Raw genomic sequence first — 20,488 nt, 5'->3', positions numbered from 1 at the left:
GTCATTTCTCAATGTTTTTATTTGAAGTTCTCTGTGGTGTGATGTGCGTCTCATGATGATAATGAATGTTGAGGAAAGAAATGTACCTGACCCTAACGTGCATAAATATTTTTTATAAAGAAAGTAACCCGACTGTACCTGAAAGTAACTGGCAGCGACGTGCGAGCTACTGCTCCATTTATTTTCATTTGTTATCTGACGACGACATCAAGAGCAACCCATAAAATACACATTTAAAATTGATTGACAGGTTTGTCTGAATGAATACGAACCTAGTGCCAGTCACATGATTTTCTGATCTAGTGGATCACTGAAGACCTCTAGAAAATATGACAGACTGTTAACTTATTAAAGAAGCATGAGGAATGTTTTAAAAGAAGAGGCGTCTAACAGGACTTAACTGAACCTGAGGAGTTTAACTCAAGCGCTTCAGTTTCTCTCTATGTGTTTGTGATGAACTCAACATCTAAATCTAATATTACAGCACAATGAAGCTGAACGCCGGTCAGCCGAGTGTAAAACACAGACATCTAAAGATTCAGAAACATTAATGTTGATCAAACATGACCGTTTGCTTTTAAAGACAAATTCAGCCAATCAGACCTCATGGTACCGCCCCAAATCACACCAGAACCAATCAGAAACAAACACAAGAAAAAATAGTTTAAAGCTCACAGGATCTTTGTTCTCCTGATTGAGTATCATTGTCATGTCCTCTCTTGTGTGTAATGAGTTTATTGTGTGTTTCAGTGTAGTGTTGTGTCACTGGAGGATGTGTGTAAAGGTTTGTTTCTCTGCTGTCTGGCGCTGGAGTTTGTGTCGCTCTCTAAAAGGTTTTTTCCGGAGATGCTGAACTTTCTGCTGGGTCTCCTTCATCTGACAGTGCCCAATAAAACCACCACAGGTACCAATGTGTGCGTCTGTGTGTTTGTACACTGTATATGTGTGTGTGTGTGTGTGTGTGCACATTAACACAAGCAGTAGAAATAGTTTCAGTGTTGTGTTAAGTGATGTGTTCGGGTGGATCATGAGATCAGACTGGTGTCAGATGTTTAAAATACTCAAAGACTCAGTGTGATTTTCCTTCATCAGCTGAAGAGTCACTCACGGGTTGTGCTGATATCAGACAGTCTGACGTTACAGATTGATTTTGAGATGTTAAAGGGCCGTTCATACTTTAACCATAACTAGATTAATGTCTCGTCTGGTAATACAATCCTCTGCTAATTTGCTTCACTTCATAGACAAAGTTTGGCTGGCCATAATTGATAAGGGCTTGTATGAAGTTGTATATGTTTGTGTAGATTATATTGTAGTGTTTGGTGAAACGCTGTATATGTTTGTGTAGTTTATATTGTAGTGTTTAGTCTAACAGTGTATATATTTGTGTGTTTGTGTAGATTATGTTGTAGTGAGTCCCTTTAGACAGCAGGGGAGAAGCTGTGATCTTTTGGTTCTGTCGGATTCAAAGTCATCTGTGAGCTGGAGCAGAAAACTCATTTCAGTCCATACAGCAGCGAGAAACACATTCAAGAGTTCACTGGAGAAAGATCATCACAGGTACAATCAATAAACACGTCTGCACACTCACACGCCATGATCAGCACAATATTTTCTCCATTTTGATTGGATAACAATTAATTTTCATATATTATTGATAATGGTGTCAGTTTGAAAAGTAAGTAACTGATGGTCCTGGTTTCCTCCAGGCTCCAATAACAATAAAAAAAATAAAGTTTATTAACAAAAATATAATATCACCGTTTGTATCACTTCACCACCTACTGGTCATATTAGTATTAGTGAGGGAGACTTGAGACATAAATACTTAAAGGGATAGTTCACCCAAAAATGTAAATTCTGTCATCATTTACTCACCCTCGTGTTTTTACAAACCCACATAAATGAACACAAAGGAAGATATTTTGCCAAATGTTTGTACGTAAACCGTTCTTGGACCCCATTCACTTCCATAGTATACTTTTTTTTTCTACCATGGAAGTGAATGTGGTCCATGAATGGTTTGCTTACAAACATTCCTCAAAATGTCTTTTTTCTGAACCTCATGATGAAGCCGTTTAATCATCTAATGGATTGACATGAGAGAAACTGAACGTCTGTACATCACAGAGATGTGAGAGTGAAACTGAAGTTAATCTTATCATGTTTTCTTTTTCATCTTTCTTTTAGGCTGTCAATAATTGACGCGTGTCTGGATTTAGTGAAGAGATGCACATCACTCTATACTGATTTGACATCATACGGTCTCATCTTCCAGCCAATCAGAACGCTGCTTCTCAATCATCTTCCTGTTAAGAGTTACCCCACCCAGATACAGGTTCATTCATTCATCATGGACAATAAAACGGTGACCGGCTCATATCATGGGTTTAATAGATCAAGACTCCGTTGTTTTTATGTCCACTGCAGGATCTTCAGAAAGAAATATTAGAGGCCATTCCTGAGAAACCTTCCCAGCATGCACCTCTAGTCTTCAAAAAGAAGAAGCCCATTCCCTTAAAACTCTTCACACCCAAGATCGTACAGATGTGAGTAACAGAGAAAAGTGCTCAGATGTTATCAGAAGGGGTTTTGTACCAAAAACGTGACGTTTTCTTTTGACTTCTTTCCAGACTGGACTACGGTAAAAAGCGAGGTAACACAAAGGAAGAGAAGGAGAGCGAGCGACTGAAACACAAATACAAGCGAGAGTTTAAGGGAGCGCTCAGAGAAATCCGAAAAGACTCTCGATTCCTCGCTCAGGAGAAACTCAACGACATCATGAGCAGGTAAACACACAAACAACACATCTTAAAGACACACAACACAGCTCGTGATTTTTGACAAACAAAACCTTTCATTCTCTGAATGTGTGTGTTGTATTTCAGGGATGTCGAGAGAAAGAGGAAGGTGAAGGAGCTCTTTGGCAGTCTGGCCACACAGGAGGGAGAATGGAAAGCTCTCAAGAGGAAGAAGGGGAAGTGATGTCACAGAGCAGTGAAGAACTGTTTTAACATTCTGCGTCTTAGTGTTTATTCTTGTTCTTGTTTTTGTAAATGACAAGAGATAAAGTCATGTTTGAATTGTGTGTGATGATTGGTTATTTTTGTCCAGTAAATACACAATGAGACACACATGGGCTGATATCAAGCTTTATTTAGTATTTGGCAACATTTCTCTTTGCATTACATTGTGAGAGTTTTCTTCCAGTCGGCCGGTTAACCGTAGCGTAGCGTGACGAGTCTTCAGATCCTCAGGCAGAGCTTTGAAGAGCTGTGTGGGTCTCTACAGTATGAGACACAGACGTGGTTCTCGCTTCTGTCACAGCTTCTAAATAATAATGAAGGAAAGGTGTGTCATTAAGCCATCAGAATTCACATCAAGTCCGTTAAACAAGCGTTTCGTTACCTTCAGCCGAGATTCCCAGTCGCTGCTCTTCACCTTCCAGCAGTTTTCTGTAGGTGGCGATCTCAGCGTCCAGCTTCAGCTTGATATGAAGTAGCTCCTGATAGTCTGCTGTGTATTTTCCCATTTCCACCCTGGTCTCACACAGTTGGGTCTCCAGCTGGGCGATGATTCCCTCCAGACCCGACACCTTTTCCAGGTGTGCCTCCTCCATGTCCTCCAGCTGCTGCTCCAGAGCGCCGTTCCTCGCTCTCAGACCGTCTATCTGGTTCTGCAGGTCTGACACCTGGTTGTGGAAGGTGTTGATCTCCTCCTTCATGGTCTTCATGTGGCCCTCGTGTTTGCTGGCTTGCTCCTTCAGGGTGTCGAACTTGCTCTTGTACCACTTCTCGGCTTCTTGGACGTTGCGGGCGGCCACGGCTTCGATCTCGGCGCGCACGTTGCGCAGGTACGCCGCCAAGTCGGGTCTGTCCGAGCCCAGCTCAACCGTTACCTTGGACTCCTCGATCTGCTTGAGGAGATCGGCGACCTCCTCGTCGTGAAGCTTTTTCAGGAACTCGATCTCTGCCACGAGCTGCTCGATGCGTTTCTCCAGGTCGGCCTTCTGTAGCGTGGCGTTGTCGACGTCCTGACGGAACTCTCGTAGGATGATTTCAGCCTCCTCTGTAAGTCAGAAACATCAGATCGTGTGTTAGTGTCCTTTCATCTAAAACAAGCTTAAGATAGAGCTGCCTGAAACTCATTTGGTTAAACCATCAACAGCACACAAACACAAAGCTCTTTTCCTTTAATCTAAATCTTTTATATACTTCTCACCTTTCAGCGCCAACTCTTCCTCCAGCTTGAGTCTCCAGACCTCCACCTCCTCCTCGATGTAACCTCTCTCGATATCGGCCGCACCTTTTTCTGCAGTCAGAGCTTCGATGAGGTCTCTCATCTCTTTAAACTTCAGTTCGTATTCCTCCCCGAGTCCGGCGGGACCTCCCTTAAAACGACCCTGCAGGCTTTCCAGCTCGGCTTTCAGGGCGGCGTTTCTCTGTTCGAGTGCCTGGACCTTCTCGATGTAGCCGGCGAAGCGCACGTTCAGCTCCTGCATCTCCTCTTTCTCGTTGGCGTGGTGCTGATGGATCTCCGTACCGACTTCCACGGCCTGACCCTGGAACCCGGCCCGGCCGCGGCTGTAGGAAGATCCACGGCATCGGGAGGGTGACGGGCTCTGGACCCTCGTCCTGCTGGCTCCGCTGACGGTCAGGGTCTTCTGGGAATACGATGATCCTCTCATGTCTGTGTCCTCGGGGCGTTTGCGCTACTGTAACCTGAAGTTGTCAGAAAACCTCTCCTGCTTGTGGACTGCAGGCCGAGTTGGACGTGAGGTTTATATGGACCTCTAAAGAATCTTACAGTGGTCTATGAAAGTCCTGCAGGGTTTTGACATCTTTTAAATCTAGGTGATGACACTCTCGAGTTTCTCATTAGCTGAAGTATTATTATCATCAGTTAGACAGGCTGAGGTCGAGCGGCCCTCACGCTTAGGTGCCACATACTGATGCTGGTGGTTTTTCCACTGTAATCTCAGGCGATCGAGATTGAAGATCTCTGACACTTTATCATCTTTAAAAACAGACATTCAGCTCTTATTCCTGTTTAAATTCCCACTCTTAAGAACTTCTGGTGGGGGGCACAACAAAGGCTAAGTTTTACATTCAGATAACTGAACACACACCACTGATTTGCAGGCTCTACAATGTTATACAAAAATCAATACTATACATTATTATGTATTATACCACGGGTCTGTTGAATGCTGTATTCTGATTGGCTGAGAAATGTTCTGTGGGTATGCATTAATTTCTGATAACCGCACACCTAACTTTTTAAATGTCTTAAAATAGGCACCAGAGCAATGTTGTGGTAACCGTGGTATAAGAGGAATAACTGACTCCGGTCCTTTGAATTATTTGAAAATAATGCACACCCGCGGTGTAACGGCACTCCGAGAATTGGGTGTGCATTATTTTCTTATAAATCAATGGCCTGTCGTCAATTATTCCTTACATATTATTGTACTTTAAAATGTATTGAAAATATAAGAGAGAAAAACAAATACATAAATTCTCACAACAATTAAAGAGTTAACCAGAAATAATCAAGTATCTGAGTGCACAGGGAGCTGGGTTATTTACAAAAAAATATTTTTAATATAAAAATATTATAAAAATAATCTGATATTGTTTGTTCTGTTGCAGGGGTGTCAAACTCATTTTCATCCCGGGCCATATCAGCGTTACGGTTAATCTCAATGGGCCGGTTGTAGACTGATAGAAAATCATCTGTGCAAAATAAATGCTTTCCTTACTTGTGCCGTACATCTTGCCTCACATGTCTTAAACTTGTTGCGCCTGCTCTGAGATTGGATCTGCGCATTGGTAAAATAATTCTTGTTTTAAACTAGCAAAGTTTCCATACTTCACTTTAAGAGCATCACATAAAGAGATTATGCATCAGGTTATGGTAGTTACGTTATGGCAATGTATGGTATTTATCGTTAAAACAGGGATGTTAAACTCAAGGCCCGCGGGCCGAATCTGACCTGACCCGACCCCTCGTTTTATTTGGAGAGAAGGTTTTTCAAATAATTTTATTGTTATTAAAAGTATCATTTTTTGGTTACAAATTGTTGTCTTCGTTGATAATTGAATGTGTCTGAAAACGCCTCTCATTTTTATTTCCGGGTGCAATAAAGGATCAAAAAGAAATCTGAGTCTCCTTACATAAGTGTGTTTTTTACCACATTTATTTTTAAAATGATCTCTACAATAGTTGTACACTTGAATACACCTTGTCATTGTTTGCCCTGGACTTCTACTTTCAAAGCTAGGTATTAATTATTACTAAAACCAGTAATCGAATGCAGAGGTAATTATAGTGTAATAAAAGAGTTAATACATGCACTGTAAAAAATACTTTGCCTCCTTAAAATTTTTTGTTGAATCAACCCAGATTTACTTTAGTCATTTCAACTTACTATTATTTATCTTGACTAGAGATGAGTTGTTATAACTTAGAAAATTAAGTTGACTTTTCTCAACTATATTTTATAAGTTGTGACAACTCATTTCTGTTGACATGACTTGTAAATCTAAGTTAAGGCAGCAAAGTGTATCACATAAATAACAACTTAATTTTTATGATTGTTTAATTCTGTGTGTTTGTGTGGCCAAGGGAGGGCGGCATCCAATTACCTCTACTGACCAGCCGCCCCTCCTTAAAAATACATTTGATACACAATGCCATAAAAAACATCTGAAGATCAGAAAAGTTTCTTTGTTGTGGATTAGGAAGTGAAAATTCCTCTCTTGCACTGCTATGAAAACCATGCATTTTGTGTCAGTTTTCACACTTGGGAATTTGATTCTTTAGAAGCTGTGCTCATTATCAGTAAGATGAGGAGTTTTCAGTTAGTTGAGTTAATATCTTGTGAAAGACTTCATGCCGTGGGTCTTTACACAGATGTTCATTAATGATACATTACTTAAAGAAGAAGTGTAAACCTAACATTGATGAGAAACATTGAGGCTCTGATAGATGAGCTCAGAAGGAGTTTATATACCACACATCTCCTCATGTTATTGTTGTACTAAATACAGAAGCTGGAATGTGATGATTGTCTAATATGACGGTTATGACATCTTCAGCAGTTCACAATATAATCACAGATTGTTGGTAATATTTGGACAGTGACTGATGTGTTGTGCGTTCACACAACTGTGATCATTTAATGCCTTCTTTAAAGTTAGTTACTAAAGTGAAACTGAATCATCATCTCTCTTCTTCTTAAAGCAAGGCCAGTGTTATGGATTTAGTCAAAAAGTAAAACATAATTTCTCAGAGAATGTATTTGTATTAAACCATCTGTTAATATTTTCCTAAACATTTGATGATAGTCTTGAGTCCCAACATCAGAAAAATATCAGTCTATAGTCATATTTTCTGTTTTAGATGAGAGATGGGTTATGGATGTGACGAAAAATGACAAAAGTGATAAGTGTAAAATGCACAAGCAAGAAACAATAATACCCAACAAACGCAGAAGGGATGGCTCTTCAAAAAAAAAAAAAAAATTATGTGCGCATTTATGTGAACATTTCTAAAGCTGCACTTACATAATCATATGGAAAATAATTGAAGAAATATTGACATCTGAGATATTTTCTAGCAAGGTTAACATTTGCATGACATTGCTGTAAGATTGTGATGATGCTCCAGATATAAAGTTGAGTGATTTTGATTCTGTAACTTCTGTTGTTTTTGTGGATAAAATGAAACTGGGCGTTACACTTTTAAAAATTACATCATTTTAACTAAAGACTCTCAAAGATGTATATCTGTATCTAAATGACAGCTCTTATATCTTTCTATTTTTAAAGTAAATGTAATCTGTACATTAATGTTTTATATTATCTGTTTGGTTTTCTGTCATCTCACGATGATCTGCATTGAGTTTGTGTGTAATTTACTGAGTGATTTATTACAGTTTTTATGTACAGCTTAATGACCAACACATACTGCAAAAATATATGTTTTAAAATATATTTCAAAACATACAAAAATTTATTTGCTGAAAAATACTTTGTAATATGTTTAAATGAAATGGATGAAAAACTTTGTTTATCTTACAAACCTGTTTTAAATTAAATATAGTTTCAACTTTAACAAAATTAACTTGTAGGCTATTTAGCATATATTTTAAATATGGGTTGTTAAATTAGAAATGTATTTGCTTGCCCTTGAAATACATTTTGAAATATATGTTAATATATGAAGGGTAAAACTAAATATATTTCCAAATTCAAAAATATTAAATTGAACTTTACTTTAGCATATATTTAAAATATATTTTTGGTCAGAGAATTTTGCCGTATGGGAATGTTTTATTTCATTACAACAAGCAGAATTTCAAATATTAAATAATAAAATGGTTTATTGTGTTTATGAATGAATGATTTTGATTGTTGTTGAGTTTTTCTGCCAGTAGAGGGCGCGCGCGATCCTTCAATTATAAATATCACGAGTCTGTTTTAGTTAAGTTGACTTCTTAAAGTTTGACTAAACACTTTTAACTTTAATGTTAATTTGGTATATGTGTATATAGCAACACATCATGTGGGAATCTCTCAAGACTTTATATTCAATGAGCTGTGATTTGAGCCGCAGCAGTGCTATATAATACTGAAAAACATCTGATGATCAACAGAAACAAAAACATCATCAGTTGATATTATTATCTGATATCAGACAGTTCTTTTATAAATGTCATTATTTTGACATCATCAGACGTGTAAGATGCTTGAGCTGTGAGATCAGACTGAAGTTTCAGATCAGATGGATGTGTAGAATAAAGTGATATGAATCAATGCATGTAAAATCATGTTTGAACATCATCATCATCATCATACCTGCATGAGTCACATCTCAGATCAAAGATCCTTCTACACTTTACAGTTTTTCAACATGTCATGAAATAATATTTTGTTATATCGTTATATTGTTTCAAAACAGCTTTACATGAATGATAAAGAAAAGAAACCACAGAAAACTATTTGATATAAAGTTAAATGATTAAATTAGCACTGGGCATAGATTAATCTATTCATCTCATACAAAATTAAAGTTTTATATATTATGTATATTTAAACACACACATACATATATACACATACATTTAAGAATTTGTTTTAGATATCTTTTTATTTATTCTATTTATAATATAGAATATATAAAAATATAAATAAAAATGCACATGACAATGTTTCTTAAATACATACATGGATGTTACAGACAGCACAAAGTCATATATTATGCAAACAATTACTTTAATTTTGTATGAGATTAATCTAGATTAATCTATACCCAGTACTAGATTAAATATATACTGTATATTAGAATATGTAAGGGATAATGTAGAGGCAGCCGGTAGTTATCGGGAAATAAGCCCCGACAGTGTGATCAGGACCCGACGCGAAGCGGAGGGTCTTGTATCACACTGAAGGGGCTTATTTCCCGATAACTACCGGCTGACTCTACATTATCCCGCTTATTACACGGCTACTTGTCATATAAGAAAAAAACTGGACATGAATATGAATTTGAAACATTTTATTGGCATATTTGTTTTAAATTAACATTTTTTTATCCTTCCGCGAAACTTTGCACAGATGCATAAAATGATCGTAATACCTTATTAAGATCCTCTGCTTCATACTTGTCTGTCTCCATTTTTTTCTCTTTTAGCCAGTCTTTGAGAAGTTTTAATGCCCATTCTGTATTTTTTGTGTGTTGGCTTCGTAGCTGTCATGCTCTATTTTGTCAAGTTCAGTCTCAGTAAGCTCTCTGTGTCTTGTCGTGGTTGTCCAGTGTTTGTCACAAGATGGCGCCAAACAAACAGTAATCTTTATTGGCGCGGAGCGATCTTTCTCGTAAAAGTAGTACCGGCTATGCGTTATTATTTTGGAGCGGTTATTATTCGAAAAGAACGAACCTGCAAATGTCTCAACTGACCAATCAGAATCAAGCATTCCAGAGAGCCGTGTAATAAATGGTATTATTGCATATGTCCTCATAAATAGATTATAATCGAATAAAATGCATACTTTATCTTCGACTATCCAACATTTAGTCATGTAATATGATAAACAGCAGACATGACTTTCTATCTTGCATGTAAATGACTCTTAAAAGAAGAAAATAACATGACATAAGAGCAGTTTGACCATGAAGAGTAGTGATAAAAGCACAGAGAAATGAGGTCATATTAACATCATCAGGTGCTCCCCTACACCACACACACACATAACACTTTAAGGTTATGACTCAACCATTACAAGAAAAAATATTAAAAACAGAATTGATCAAACTGGTTTTAAAGACAATGCTTAAGGACTAAAACTCATGTTTGAGCTGTCTCAACTGATAATATCTTGCATTGAAAGATCCTAAAATGTGCCCGTGTCATTGATTTGTCTCAAGATACACACACCAGTAACATCTGTAACACCAGTAACATCTTTATCCAAGGCATGTTTATAAAAGATGTTTAAACACCTTTATTTAACTAAGGCCTAGTTCTGGCTTTAACTAAGCCTTGTCTTAGGGTTTATAGGATTTAATCTAATGTCAGTAGGTCAACAGGGACAAGAAGCCAACACTCCATTAGTGGAGAAAATCTAGACTAAATTGTAAAACTATAGTAAACTAACTAAACAGTAAAGTGGCACAAATTAACCCATGTAGAAACAAAGTATACTTGAATGTACTAGCAAGTAAATGTTCTGTGCTAAACGGTTAGCACTAAAGTAATACAACACAAATATACTTATTACAGTAGTATAAAACTTCAATGCACTTGATAAAGTATACTAACTAAATGCCAGTAATGATTTACTAAACTGATGTTTAATATATTAAAATAAAATGGTCTCAAAAAAGCCATTTAATATTTCACTTTGTTCACCTTGCATATATAATATAAAATCTAATATTTGTTTTGATCTCTTTGCATGTTTTCAGTGCAGGTAGTTTTGGCTACTTTGTTGTATATTAAGTATAAAATTAGTTTGTGAAAATAATATATTTACTAAATGTATTTTAGTGCACATCATCATCAGTGTAACAATATTACCATATTATTTGTGTGTGCAACATGCGAGTGATTTTAATTTCTAGTTTTATACCTTTTAAAGAGCTTTGCAGTACTAGTATTTTAAAGTTTAACGGTGCTTTTAGATATCATTTGGAATTGTGCCACCAATGCTAGTTATGGTCTCCTAGTTAACGGTAACTGTGATAAATAAACTTACTTTCTAACATAAACATCAATCTATGAGCCAATTATCTTAGGTTATATGCAACATTAATGTGAAATTGTTTCGTGATTTCTTAGTATAAGTTAATTGTTTAGTCTTAGACTCAGAGAACATGATAGCAGTTAATTCACCTAGATGTTAAGTTATATTGTAGTTATGTCAGTATCGGCAAGTTATTTTATGCTTCAATGTTATTTAGTAAGAAATACAATAATTGAGAACTTTTACATGGTGAAATATGAAGAGAAGCAGATTATTCTTACACTGTTTATGTTTTCACAGTCGCAATGAAATTAAAACGAAAAAATATTTTTCGGAGAATATTGTGGTATTTTTTTTACGAATTACTTCACTTTTCAGAATTCACTTTTCAAGCACTACAGAGAACGGCCGGTTTGGACTACAGCCCTCTACTTCCTGGATATATGACATCAATATAAAAGTTTTTGACTAAACTCCACCCACAGGAATACACCAGTAACCAACTAAACTAAGCTGCTGTCCAAACACAACACACTAAACAAACTACACAATCACAAAACACTAAACCAGCTACACAATCACGACACAGTAAGTCTTGTTTTTCTGAAAGAGGGACTTCACAAGGAAGACATCAGGACAATAAAAACAGCGATATAGACATGAGTAAATTGTGTGAAGAATATTGTGTTTTTTTACACGTGAAACATGAACACATATTATATTGCGCAACATAAACACAATCAACACTTCGAAAATGCATGAATAACAGGAACTTTAAATCAAAAACGCAAATCTATCTGGAAAAAGATTGCAGCAATTAGCAAACAGCAACATGACCCAACTTCCAACGATCCAATCAATTCTCAATGGATGAATTCAAGTCCAGCCCAACCTTTTATTCATTTCAGGAGCCGTTTCTCTTGGATTTACATCACCACAGGGAAAATAAGACAATCGCTACTTCTGTTTCATGACGACTCAGTCAAAGTGCGGAGTAATCTTTTATATTTAATATTGTGATTTCTGTTTTGTTAAACATTTGAAGTGGATCAAAAAAGTTCATCAAAGTTGTCCTAGGACAAGAATGGGTATTGTTCAAAATCTTAAAAGAACTTTTATGATAGGTTTTGATCTTTAAATGTTTAGTAGTGTATGTCATGTACCTTCAGACCATCATCATTAAAGATTCCTTCATCTCTAAAAGCTCATTATTCACAACACACACACACCTCTCTCATAATAAATACATTTGTCTAATAGGAATGGCCAGTTTTCTTTTTTTCCCAAGCATCATTCCTGCCTCCTCCCTTCCGGAGTCCCCGCTATCACAAAAGGAGAGTGGTTCCGTGGGTTCCTCGTGTCTGTTTACATGTGTGTCACGAGAGGCTGGGCCGAGAACGGTTACGCGTGCACCTGCTCGCCGTGGCTCCATGGCAACAACAATAACAAGGTGCTCCTTTCCTGGGAGATCCTGAGGAATGCGTCTGTCGAGTGTGCACACTTGTTTGTCAAGTATATAAGTTGCCACGGCAACCAGAGGTCGTGCTGGAGGAAACCCTCTTAAGTGAGGCGTCACGAGGCTGAGCAGGTAAGAGCGGCACACCTGCACGCGCCCGCACGTACACCCGTCACCATGGCAATACTCCAATGTTTGGCCGGAAGCGCGCCTAAATAAAAGTGAATGGTTGTAAAGTGGCTTTCACTGGATGTGCGTCTGTCACGCTCCGATTCACTGCCATAAACACACCTTTACCTGTTACGTAATCGAGGCTTTTTCCATTCAAAACACACTTACTGTACTGAATATCTACTGTACTTGTGTTTAGTTGACAAACTGACACACAAACAGACACATGATGTTTTAACTAACCTACCTACCTGTAATGAAATGCTCACCGATTTTAAACTTTTAATAAAGTTGAGATCAGGTGATATCTCATTTGAACTCTGACACATTTTCTTTCATCTCTTGAATCTGTTTTGGTTACAGCCCGCAGCAAAATTCAAACAGTGTCAAAACTGAATCTGTGATGTCAAATCTCTCATGAGGAGCTGCTGGTGGAGACGCTTTTGCAGGGGTTTCTTAAAGGGACAGTTCACCCAAAAAATTAATCTCTGTCAGCATTTATTCACTCTCATGTTGTTACAAACCTGCATTAATGAATTTGTTTTGATTGACACAAGGGAAGAATGTTTATAATCAAACCATTCACTTCCATAGTATTTTCTTTTCCTACTATAGAAGTGAATGGGGCTCATGATCGGTTTGGGTACAAACATTCATCAAAATATCTTCCTTTGCATTCAACAAAACAAAGATATTTATACAGGTTTTTAACAATATGAGAGTGAGTAAATAATGAGAGATTTCATTTTTTGGGTGAACTATCCCTTTAAGATATCGCAGGGGTTTGTGGGTAATTTTATGCCAGATGTCAGTAGTGTTTGTGAAGTTGATTTTGCTGTTTAGTTCTGCTATATAAATCTATTATAACACAACTACAGGACACAACAAACTCAGGACTCAGATGAGCGGACAAACACTGCTTTAAAGAGAAGATTCAGACACAAGTGTTAAAATTGTGTTTAGTCCTTAAATAGCTTCATCTTTCATATATAGAAATAGGACATTATTTGTTAGTTGATTTGATTCAGATGAGATTCTTTCTGAAGTGTATTTAAGGTCGGGCTCACACAACAGGATTTTTAAAATCCCAGCTGATTATGAAATCTTGCGTCAGCACACACACATAAGGAGAATCATGTCAGATATTCTTCTCTTAGATCTGAAAAGTGCTCACAAAACAAGATTTGAAAATCATTGTGCATCACGCACGCAAAATAATTGAAGTAAGGAATAATTGACAATGGGCCATTGAATTATAAAAAAATAATGCACACCCAAGGTGGAAACGCGTCATGATGCAAAGTGGAGTTACACCGCGGATGTGCATTATTATTAAATAATTCAAAGGACTGGAGTCAATTATTACTCTTATACCACGGATACCACAAACATTGCTCTGGTGATTATTTTTAAGATATTTAGAAGGTTAGGTGTGCGGTTTACAGAAAAATCATCAACACCTGTCAAACATTTCTCAACCAATCAGAATAAATCATTCAACAGGCCCGTGGTTTAAAGCTCCCATAACCCACACTGTTTCTGCTCATCTTGTGTTAATCTTGAGTATAGAGTTGTATTACATCCTTCAAATCTTTGAAGAGTCTTTAGTTCATCAGATTTATAAAAGAAAGATCAGCTGTACCACAGCTTTCTAAAATAACCTAGCTACTGAAGGTGTCACAAGTCACGCAACACACACAAAACATTATCTCACTATCTCTGGATAACTCATGATTCACTACATGTTTACATTATATGCACAAACATGCCGATTGCCAACAAAACACAGACTGATCTGATGCAGTTTTACTTACCGCCTGCAACTCATGACACGGTGAGGACAACCAAACAAAATCCAGCGTCAATCACAAACACACAACTACGCTGCTACCCCGGATAAACAAACTATATCCATTGTTTCCATAATGCTGACTGACTAAAGCTTAACAAGCTTACATTTCCAAAAAAACATTTTTATTCTCAGTAATATTTCATTCAGTATTAAATAGTAATACTGAAAATGAGCACACATTTCATTTAGGCAACTAATACAAAATACTATTTTGCTGTATTTATGTTGTTTTTATAGACGTTTCATCAGATGCATGTGCATTGCCACTGTTACACATCTCAGCGCCTGGCCCACAGTTAACTTCCAGTCTGTGTTTGTTTATTAGTATGACTAAAGGATAAACTGACCTCCTAAACAAATATCTTGTGGAAAATACAAATGTTACTGTTTCTTAAAGAAGAGGAGAGACGGTGAGCATGGATCACCGCTGTGTGAAGAGAGGAAAGAATTTAAGCATCTGTAGATAACATTGCAAACATGTTTAGTGTTGGAGCTGATACACTTTAGTTAGAAGTTAAACTAAGTCTCATTTCTGAGTACTGGTGTTGAGTTTAAATGAGTAAGTTGAATGATTTAGTTTTCAATGTGTTGCTATTCTTTTCATTTTAATTGTCAAAATACAGAAAAGTGAATCAGCAAAATAAAGATTCTCCACAAAACCAATGTGATGAGTAGAATGAAGTATGTGAAAGATGTCCAACAGATCAAGAGATGAACATTATTGGCTATGAATACATGCACAACATTTTGCCAATCCGACGAAATTTAATCTGATTTAAGGTTACGACAATGCAGTTTACAAGCACCTTAAACATTGCAATCTTAATAAAATGCTTGTTTACATGTACATTATATATAATCCCAACCAAATGTCTGCACAAGCGCACACCCAGGGTTGCCAGATTTGTATATAAAAACCAACACAAAGGACATTTAAAACTGGCCCAAAAAAATCCCAAAGACAGCCCAAATAACAATAACTAATAAACAAAACCCCATGAAGGCTTTTCAACTACAAATGGATAAATGAGTTGTATGTAAATGTAGCTAGTGATCGAAATACATTTCAAGGTGTTGGGTTCAAACCCAGAGAACACACTTGCTGATAAAATGTGTGTACCTTATAATGCTTTGGATAAAAGTGTCTGCCAAAATGCATGTGTGTAAATGTAACATTAGACAGACATGGTTCTCCAAACTAACACAAACACACACACACACACACACACACACACACACACACACGCACGCACGCACGCACGCACGCACGCACGCGCACGCACACAAACACACACAAACACATTCCAGTGGTTCACCACCTGCTTCAGTCATTAGAAAGAGACACGCTATGATGTTATTACTTCACCTTAGTTTAACTTTACACAAAATGTTAATTTATTCAAGCTTTGAAATATTCATTAGCATTAATTAACCACCCGGTCAGATCGCCTTTATGAGCTGTGGCTTACCATCTAATCCTGTAAATGAAGCAGCGTTAATAATAATCCTGCTATTCAATAAAATATCAATAAATCAAAGTAAGTTTAATGATGAATGAATCATTTATTAGTTCTGGGCCTTCAGAGGAGATTAGATTGAAAATATAAAGATTTATTCATTCATCAGGACAGTAAGCATTTCATTTCAAGTGTCTGATCACAAAACACACATACGCATAAACACACAAACGTACACACACACGCACAATACAAGCCTGTCTCGTCCAACTGGTGAAACAACTTTCTCTCTCGCTCTCTTTCTTTCACATGTAAACACCTGCGACAGATTTTCTACGATGCCAAGTGATGCAGTTTTCTGTTCTCATTTGTATATTCACATAACCTCACCTGACCTTACATAACATCAGTGTATATACTCTGTAATCTATAACATCTACATGTCACACACTGGAACAAAATCCTTGTTGCACTTTAATGATTATGTTTAAATCATTTAACTTTTAGTGAGGAGTTCGTATAAATAAAAAAATAAAGTTGAATGAGCTTAAGTTATTACAATTTTATTTGTGTAACTTATAGCAACTTTTAGCCTGTGCTAGAGCATTACGTTAACAGCACAAAAGGTCATGGATTCGAACTCAGGGAATTCACATACTGATAAAATGTATATCTTGTAAGTCACTTTGGATAAAAGCATCTGCCAAATGCATAAATACAGTCAAGAAAGTTGTTTATTTATTTTTACAGCGAATACCACAGCCAACTTACAAAAAGAGTTTTTCTTTGGCATTTTTTAATAAACGCCAAACATTTGTTGGCCATGACAGTAAGATGTGTATTTAGATTGTGTGCATGACAGTAAATAGTAGACATAAAGCACATTATTATTTTTGTATTATTGTTGTGACCTAAGGATAAAGCAGCTTGTGTCCCGAACCGAGTTCAAACGTTAAACTGGTCTATGTGATGCTACAAGAAAGATTTCTGTGCTGGATTTCTCATGGGAAATGTTTTAACATCAGTTTAACATATTCAGCCTTCACTGCTTTCCAAAAAGCCATGTTTGTCCAAACTTTGTCTCAGTGTTTGACTCTTGAAAGAAATCTGATTGAAGTAGATGTGTCTGAGGTATCATTGATGTCCAGATGTTGAGCAGAGTTTCATCTGTTTGCACTGTAATTGAAGTTCTTCTACATGAACATCATGATGAATTACAGATCATCTAAGAGTGAGAGAGTTTGATTGCCCCCTTCACAAAACACACAGCAGAAATGAAAAGACCTCAAGAGTTATTCTGAGACTACAGTGGGAAGATAAAATGATATGTGTGACTCTTCTCATCTCAGTCTCCTTCTCTCCTGGACCTAATGGAGACCTACAGTACTGCCAAACGTGTGCCCTGACACTCAATAAAAAACTCAAATTCATGATTATGCAGATGAAGGTCAGATTACAGGATAACAGGGACACATTTACTCTGCAGAACACAACACTACGGTAACACTATAGTAACACTACAGTAGCACTATAGTAAGTAACATTACGGTAACATTACACAACGGTAACAATACAGTAACACTACAGCAACACTATGGTAACAATACAGTAGCAACACTACGGTAACAATACAGTAACACGACAGCCACACTATGCTAACACTACAGTAACAATACAGTAATTGTACAGTACAGTAACAATACAGTTACACCACAGTAACAATACAGTAACAATACAGTAACAACACTACGGTAACAATACAGTAACTGTATAGTACAGTAACAATGCAGTTACATCATGATAACAATACAGTAACACTATGGTAACAATACAGTAACAACACTATGGTAACAATTAGTGCTGTGTTCAAAATATCGATACGACGATACATCGTCATGGACGCCTGACGATGCGCGCATCGATACAGCACCTTCCGTATCGATTCGGATGTACTTTTGAAAGTAACGTGACAAATTTCTGTTGATCCGTGATCCATATGGAAAGGACGCATGTGTCCCGCGGAGTATGTAGAGTTAAAGGTGGCGGGGTATACTTTCACTTTGCGTGTCTGTCTCGCTGGCGCACGTGTCTGCATAGTGAGCCGCGTACTCGCGCTCTCTCTCTCGCGCGCGCATTAAAGTCAATGAGTTCAGTATGAAAGCGCAGATATCTTAGCCTATACTACTGTAAACGGCTTTATTAGCCACTCTCTTATAAAACAGTACTAACGCATTTGAGAAGAAACACGACAAAGATTTGCATGTGAAAAGTGTACGTCTAGAGAAGAGATACAGAGCTACAAACTATAACTGTCACATTAATAATCTGATTTCTATTAAATAGTATTAAGTCTGACTGCATTTTTATAGAAATATTCATAGATGTAGAATAATGAGAGACAAGAGTAAGGCACCATCTTTGTAAAACTGCTTTAAAAAAACATAAGTTAAGTACTAACTCTAGGATTTTAAATATTTCTAATAGCTAATAAATGAATGGCAAAAACACAACTGTTACAACACTGCTTATTCAATGTACAATAAACAAATAATAATAATAATAATAATAATAATAATAATAATAATGTTACTAAATTCTGAACAAAAATTTAATTCAAAACGGTCTTGTATCGTGATGCGTATCGTATCGGGACCCTTGTATCGGGATACGTATCGGGGAATTGTTGGCGATACACAGCCCTAGTAACAATACAGTTACACCATGATAACAATACAGTAACTGTATTATTACAATATAGTAAAACTATGATAACAATACTGTAGCAATACAGTAACACTACGATAATACTATGCTAACACTACGGTAACAATACAGTAACAACACTATGGTAATACTTCACAACACTACGGTAGCAATACAGTAACACTCCGGTAACACTATGCTGACACTACAGTAACAATACAGTTACACTACGGTAACAGTAAACAACACTATGGTAGCAATACAGTAACACCACAGTAACAATACACAACACTACGGTACCAATACAGTAACACTATGCTAATACTACGGTAACAATACAGTAACACTATGCTAACACTACAGTAACAATACAGTAACACTATGGTATGTATATCTCAGACAAAAAACATCATGAGGTTTGGATCTGGCAGTAAACGTTCTGTGCTATCAAAGGCAAATTTACCCAAATATTCCTGTCACAGTTTGGTTTTAAATATCTAGTAGTGTTATTATGGCCATCCTTTTACTGTGAGGTTTGGTGTCTGACAAATTATTACAAATGAGACAAACAACCCATTGAAGTCCTGCATGTTGAATTCTGTAGAATTTAAAGAGTTCAGAGAAGAAAAATTAATGCATAAAGATATCCTATAATCATCCATTAGCAATAAAAGTGATGTTCACTTCAAATCTGGACAAACCTTCATTCAAGTTCACACATCACCAGCAAACTCTTAAAGGGATAGTTCGGCCAAAAATGATATTAAACCCATGATTTACTCACCCCCAAGCTGTCCGAGTTGCATATGTCCATCGTTTTTCAGACAAACACATTTTCGGATATTTTATAAAATGTTTTAGATCTTTCAGTTGATTAAATGTAATGTTACGGGGTCCACAACCTTCAAGTCCAAAAAAAGTGCGTCCATCCTTCACAAATTAAATCCAAACGGCTCCAGGATGATAAACAAAGGTCTTCTGAGGGTAATCCGTGCGATGTTGTTGTAGAAATATCCATATTTAAAACTTTATTAATGAATATAAATACCTTCCGGTAGTGCCGCCATCTTAGTCGCGTCCGCATTCAGGATGAGAGCTTACGCAGCCTACGGAGGCTACTCTGCTGCTGCTCTGTGCCCCCGCCCTCCGAATTTGTCATACGTCACTAAGAAAAGTGCGTACACTACGCTAATACTCTCTCCTGAATACAGAGGAGTCTAAGATGGCGGCGCTACCGGAAGGTATTTATTTTCGTTAATAAAGTTTTAAATATGGATATTTCTACAACAACGGTATGAACATTTACATTACGGTTATAGTGACCAAAATCACCACGGTTATCAATATTATCATGGTTGCTAGAAATGTAAAAAAAGTACTGATGCAAAGCAAATTTAAAATACATTTTACATGTAAGTGCAATTTTGTTCACATAAACATCAAATAAATCACATTAACATTAATCATGGCACATTTGGAGTGGTGAGATAAATGCTCATCTAGTTCAGATAAAACACAAGTGAGTAAAGCAGATTTTCATATAAACACAGAACAAATCATCAATTCATCTGTCTGTGTTTGTTGTGAGAAATCAGGTGAA

At 36.8% G+C, this 20,488-nt stretch overlaps 2 protein-coding genes across 3 annotated transcripts in view; one reads left to right on the top strand and one right to left on the bottom strand.

Annotated features, from left to right (window-relative positions):
* Nucleotides 1–3,088, top strand: part of nop14 (NOP14 nucleolar protein homolog (yeast)) — a 7,578-nt gene extending 4,490 nt beyond the window's left edge. Inside the window, exons 13-18 of the mRNA XM_065243587.2 lie at nt 751–904; nt 1,401–1,560; nt 2,191–2,338; nt 2,431–2,549; nt 2,634–2,789; nt 2,889–3,088. Of these exons, the coding sequence (XP_065099659.1) occupies nt 751–904; nt 1,401–1,560; nt 2,191–2,338; nt 2,431–2,549; nt 2,634–2,789; nt 2,889–2,985 (834 nt within the window). The 3' untranslated portion in view covers nt 2,986–3,088. The remainder of the gene's footprint in view (nt 1–750; nt 905–1,400; nt 1,561–2,190; nt 2,339–2,430; nt 2,550–2,633; nt 2,790–2,888) is intronic.
* A 16-nt stretch (nt 3,089–3,104) lies between these two features.
* LOC135721392 (vimentin) lies at nt 3,105–6,154 on the bottom strand. Of its 2 annotated transcripts, none has more exons than XM_065243588.2 (3): nt 4,222–6,154; nt 3,409–4,068; nt 3,105–3,330 (listed from the first exon to the last, which is right to left on the bottom strand). In XM_065243588.2, exons 1-3 carry the CDS (start codon nt 4,685–4,687, stop codon nt 3,254–3,256), a joined length of 1,203 nt encoding a protein of 400 aa, XP_065099660.1. In that variant the 5' UTR covers nt 4,688–6,154; the 3' UTR covers nt 3,105–3,253. The 2 variants fall into 2 exon arrangements, with proteins under 2 accessions (XP_065099660.1, XP_065099661.1); XM_065243589.2 differs by having other exon boundaries at nt 3,105–3,318; nt 4,222–6,153.
* Between the last annotated feature and the right edge of the window lie 14,334 nt (nt 6,155–20,488).

The sequence above is a fragment of the Paramisgurnus dabryanus genome, chromosome 18 (genome assembly GCF_030506205.2).
Source record: "Paramisgurnus dabryanus chromosome 18, PD_genome_1.1, whole genome shotgun sequence".
Taxonomy (NCBI): Eukaryota; Metazoa; Chordata; class Actinopteri; order Cypriniformes; family Cobitidae; genus Paramisgurnus; species Paramisgurnus dabryanus.
Note: the sequence above shows the minus strand (reverse complement) of the source record. Positions and strands in the feature narration are given on the sequence as shown.

Bases quoted from the DNA above. Each gene is read 5' to 3' on its own strand.
- LOC135721392 (XM_065243588.2), bottom strand. From the start codon at position 4,687: ATGAGAGGATCATCGTATTCCCAGAAGACCCTGACCGTCAGCGGAGCC. The intron at 4,069-4,221 runs GTGAGAAGTATA...TCTGACTTACAG, and splicing joins GGAAGAGTTGGCGCTGAAAG to AGGAGGCTGAAATCATCCTA. The intron at 3,331-3,408 runs GTAACGAAACGC...ATTATTATTTAG, and splicing joins ACTGGGAATCTCGGCTGAAG to AAGCTGTGACAGAAGCGAGA.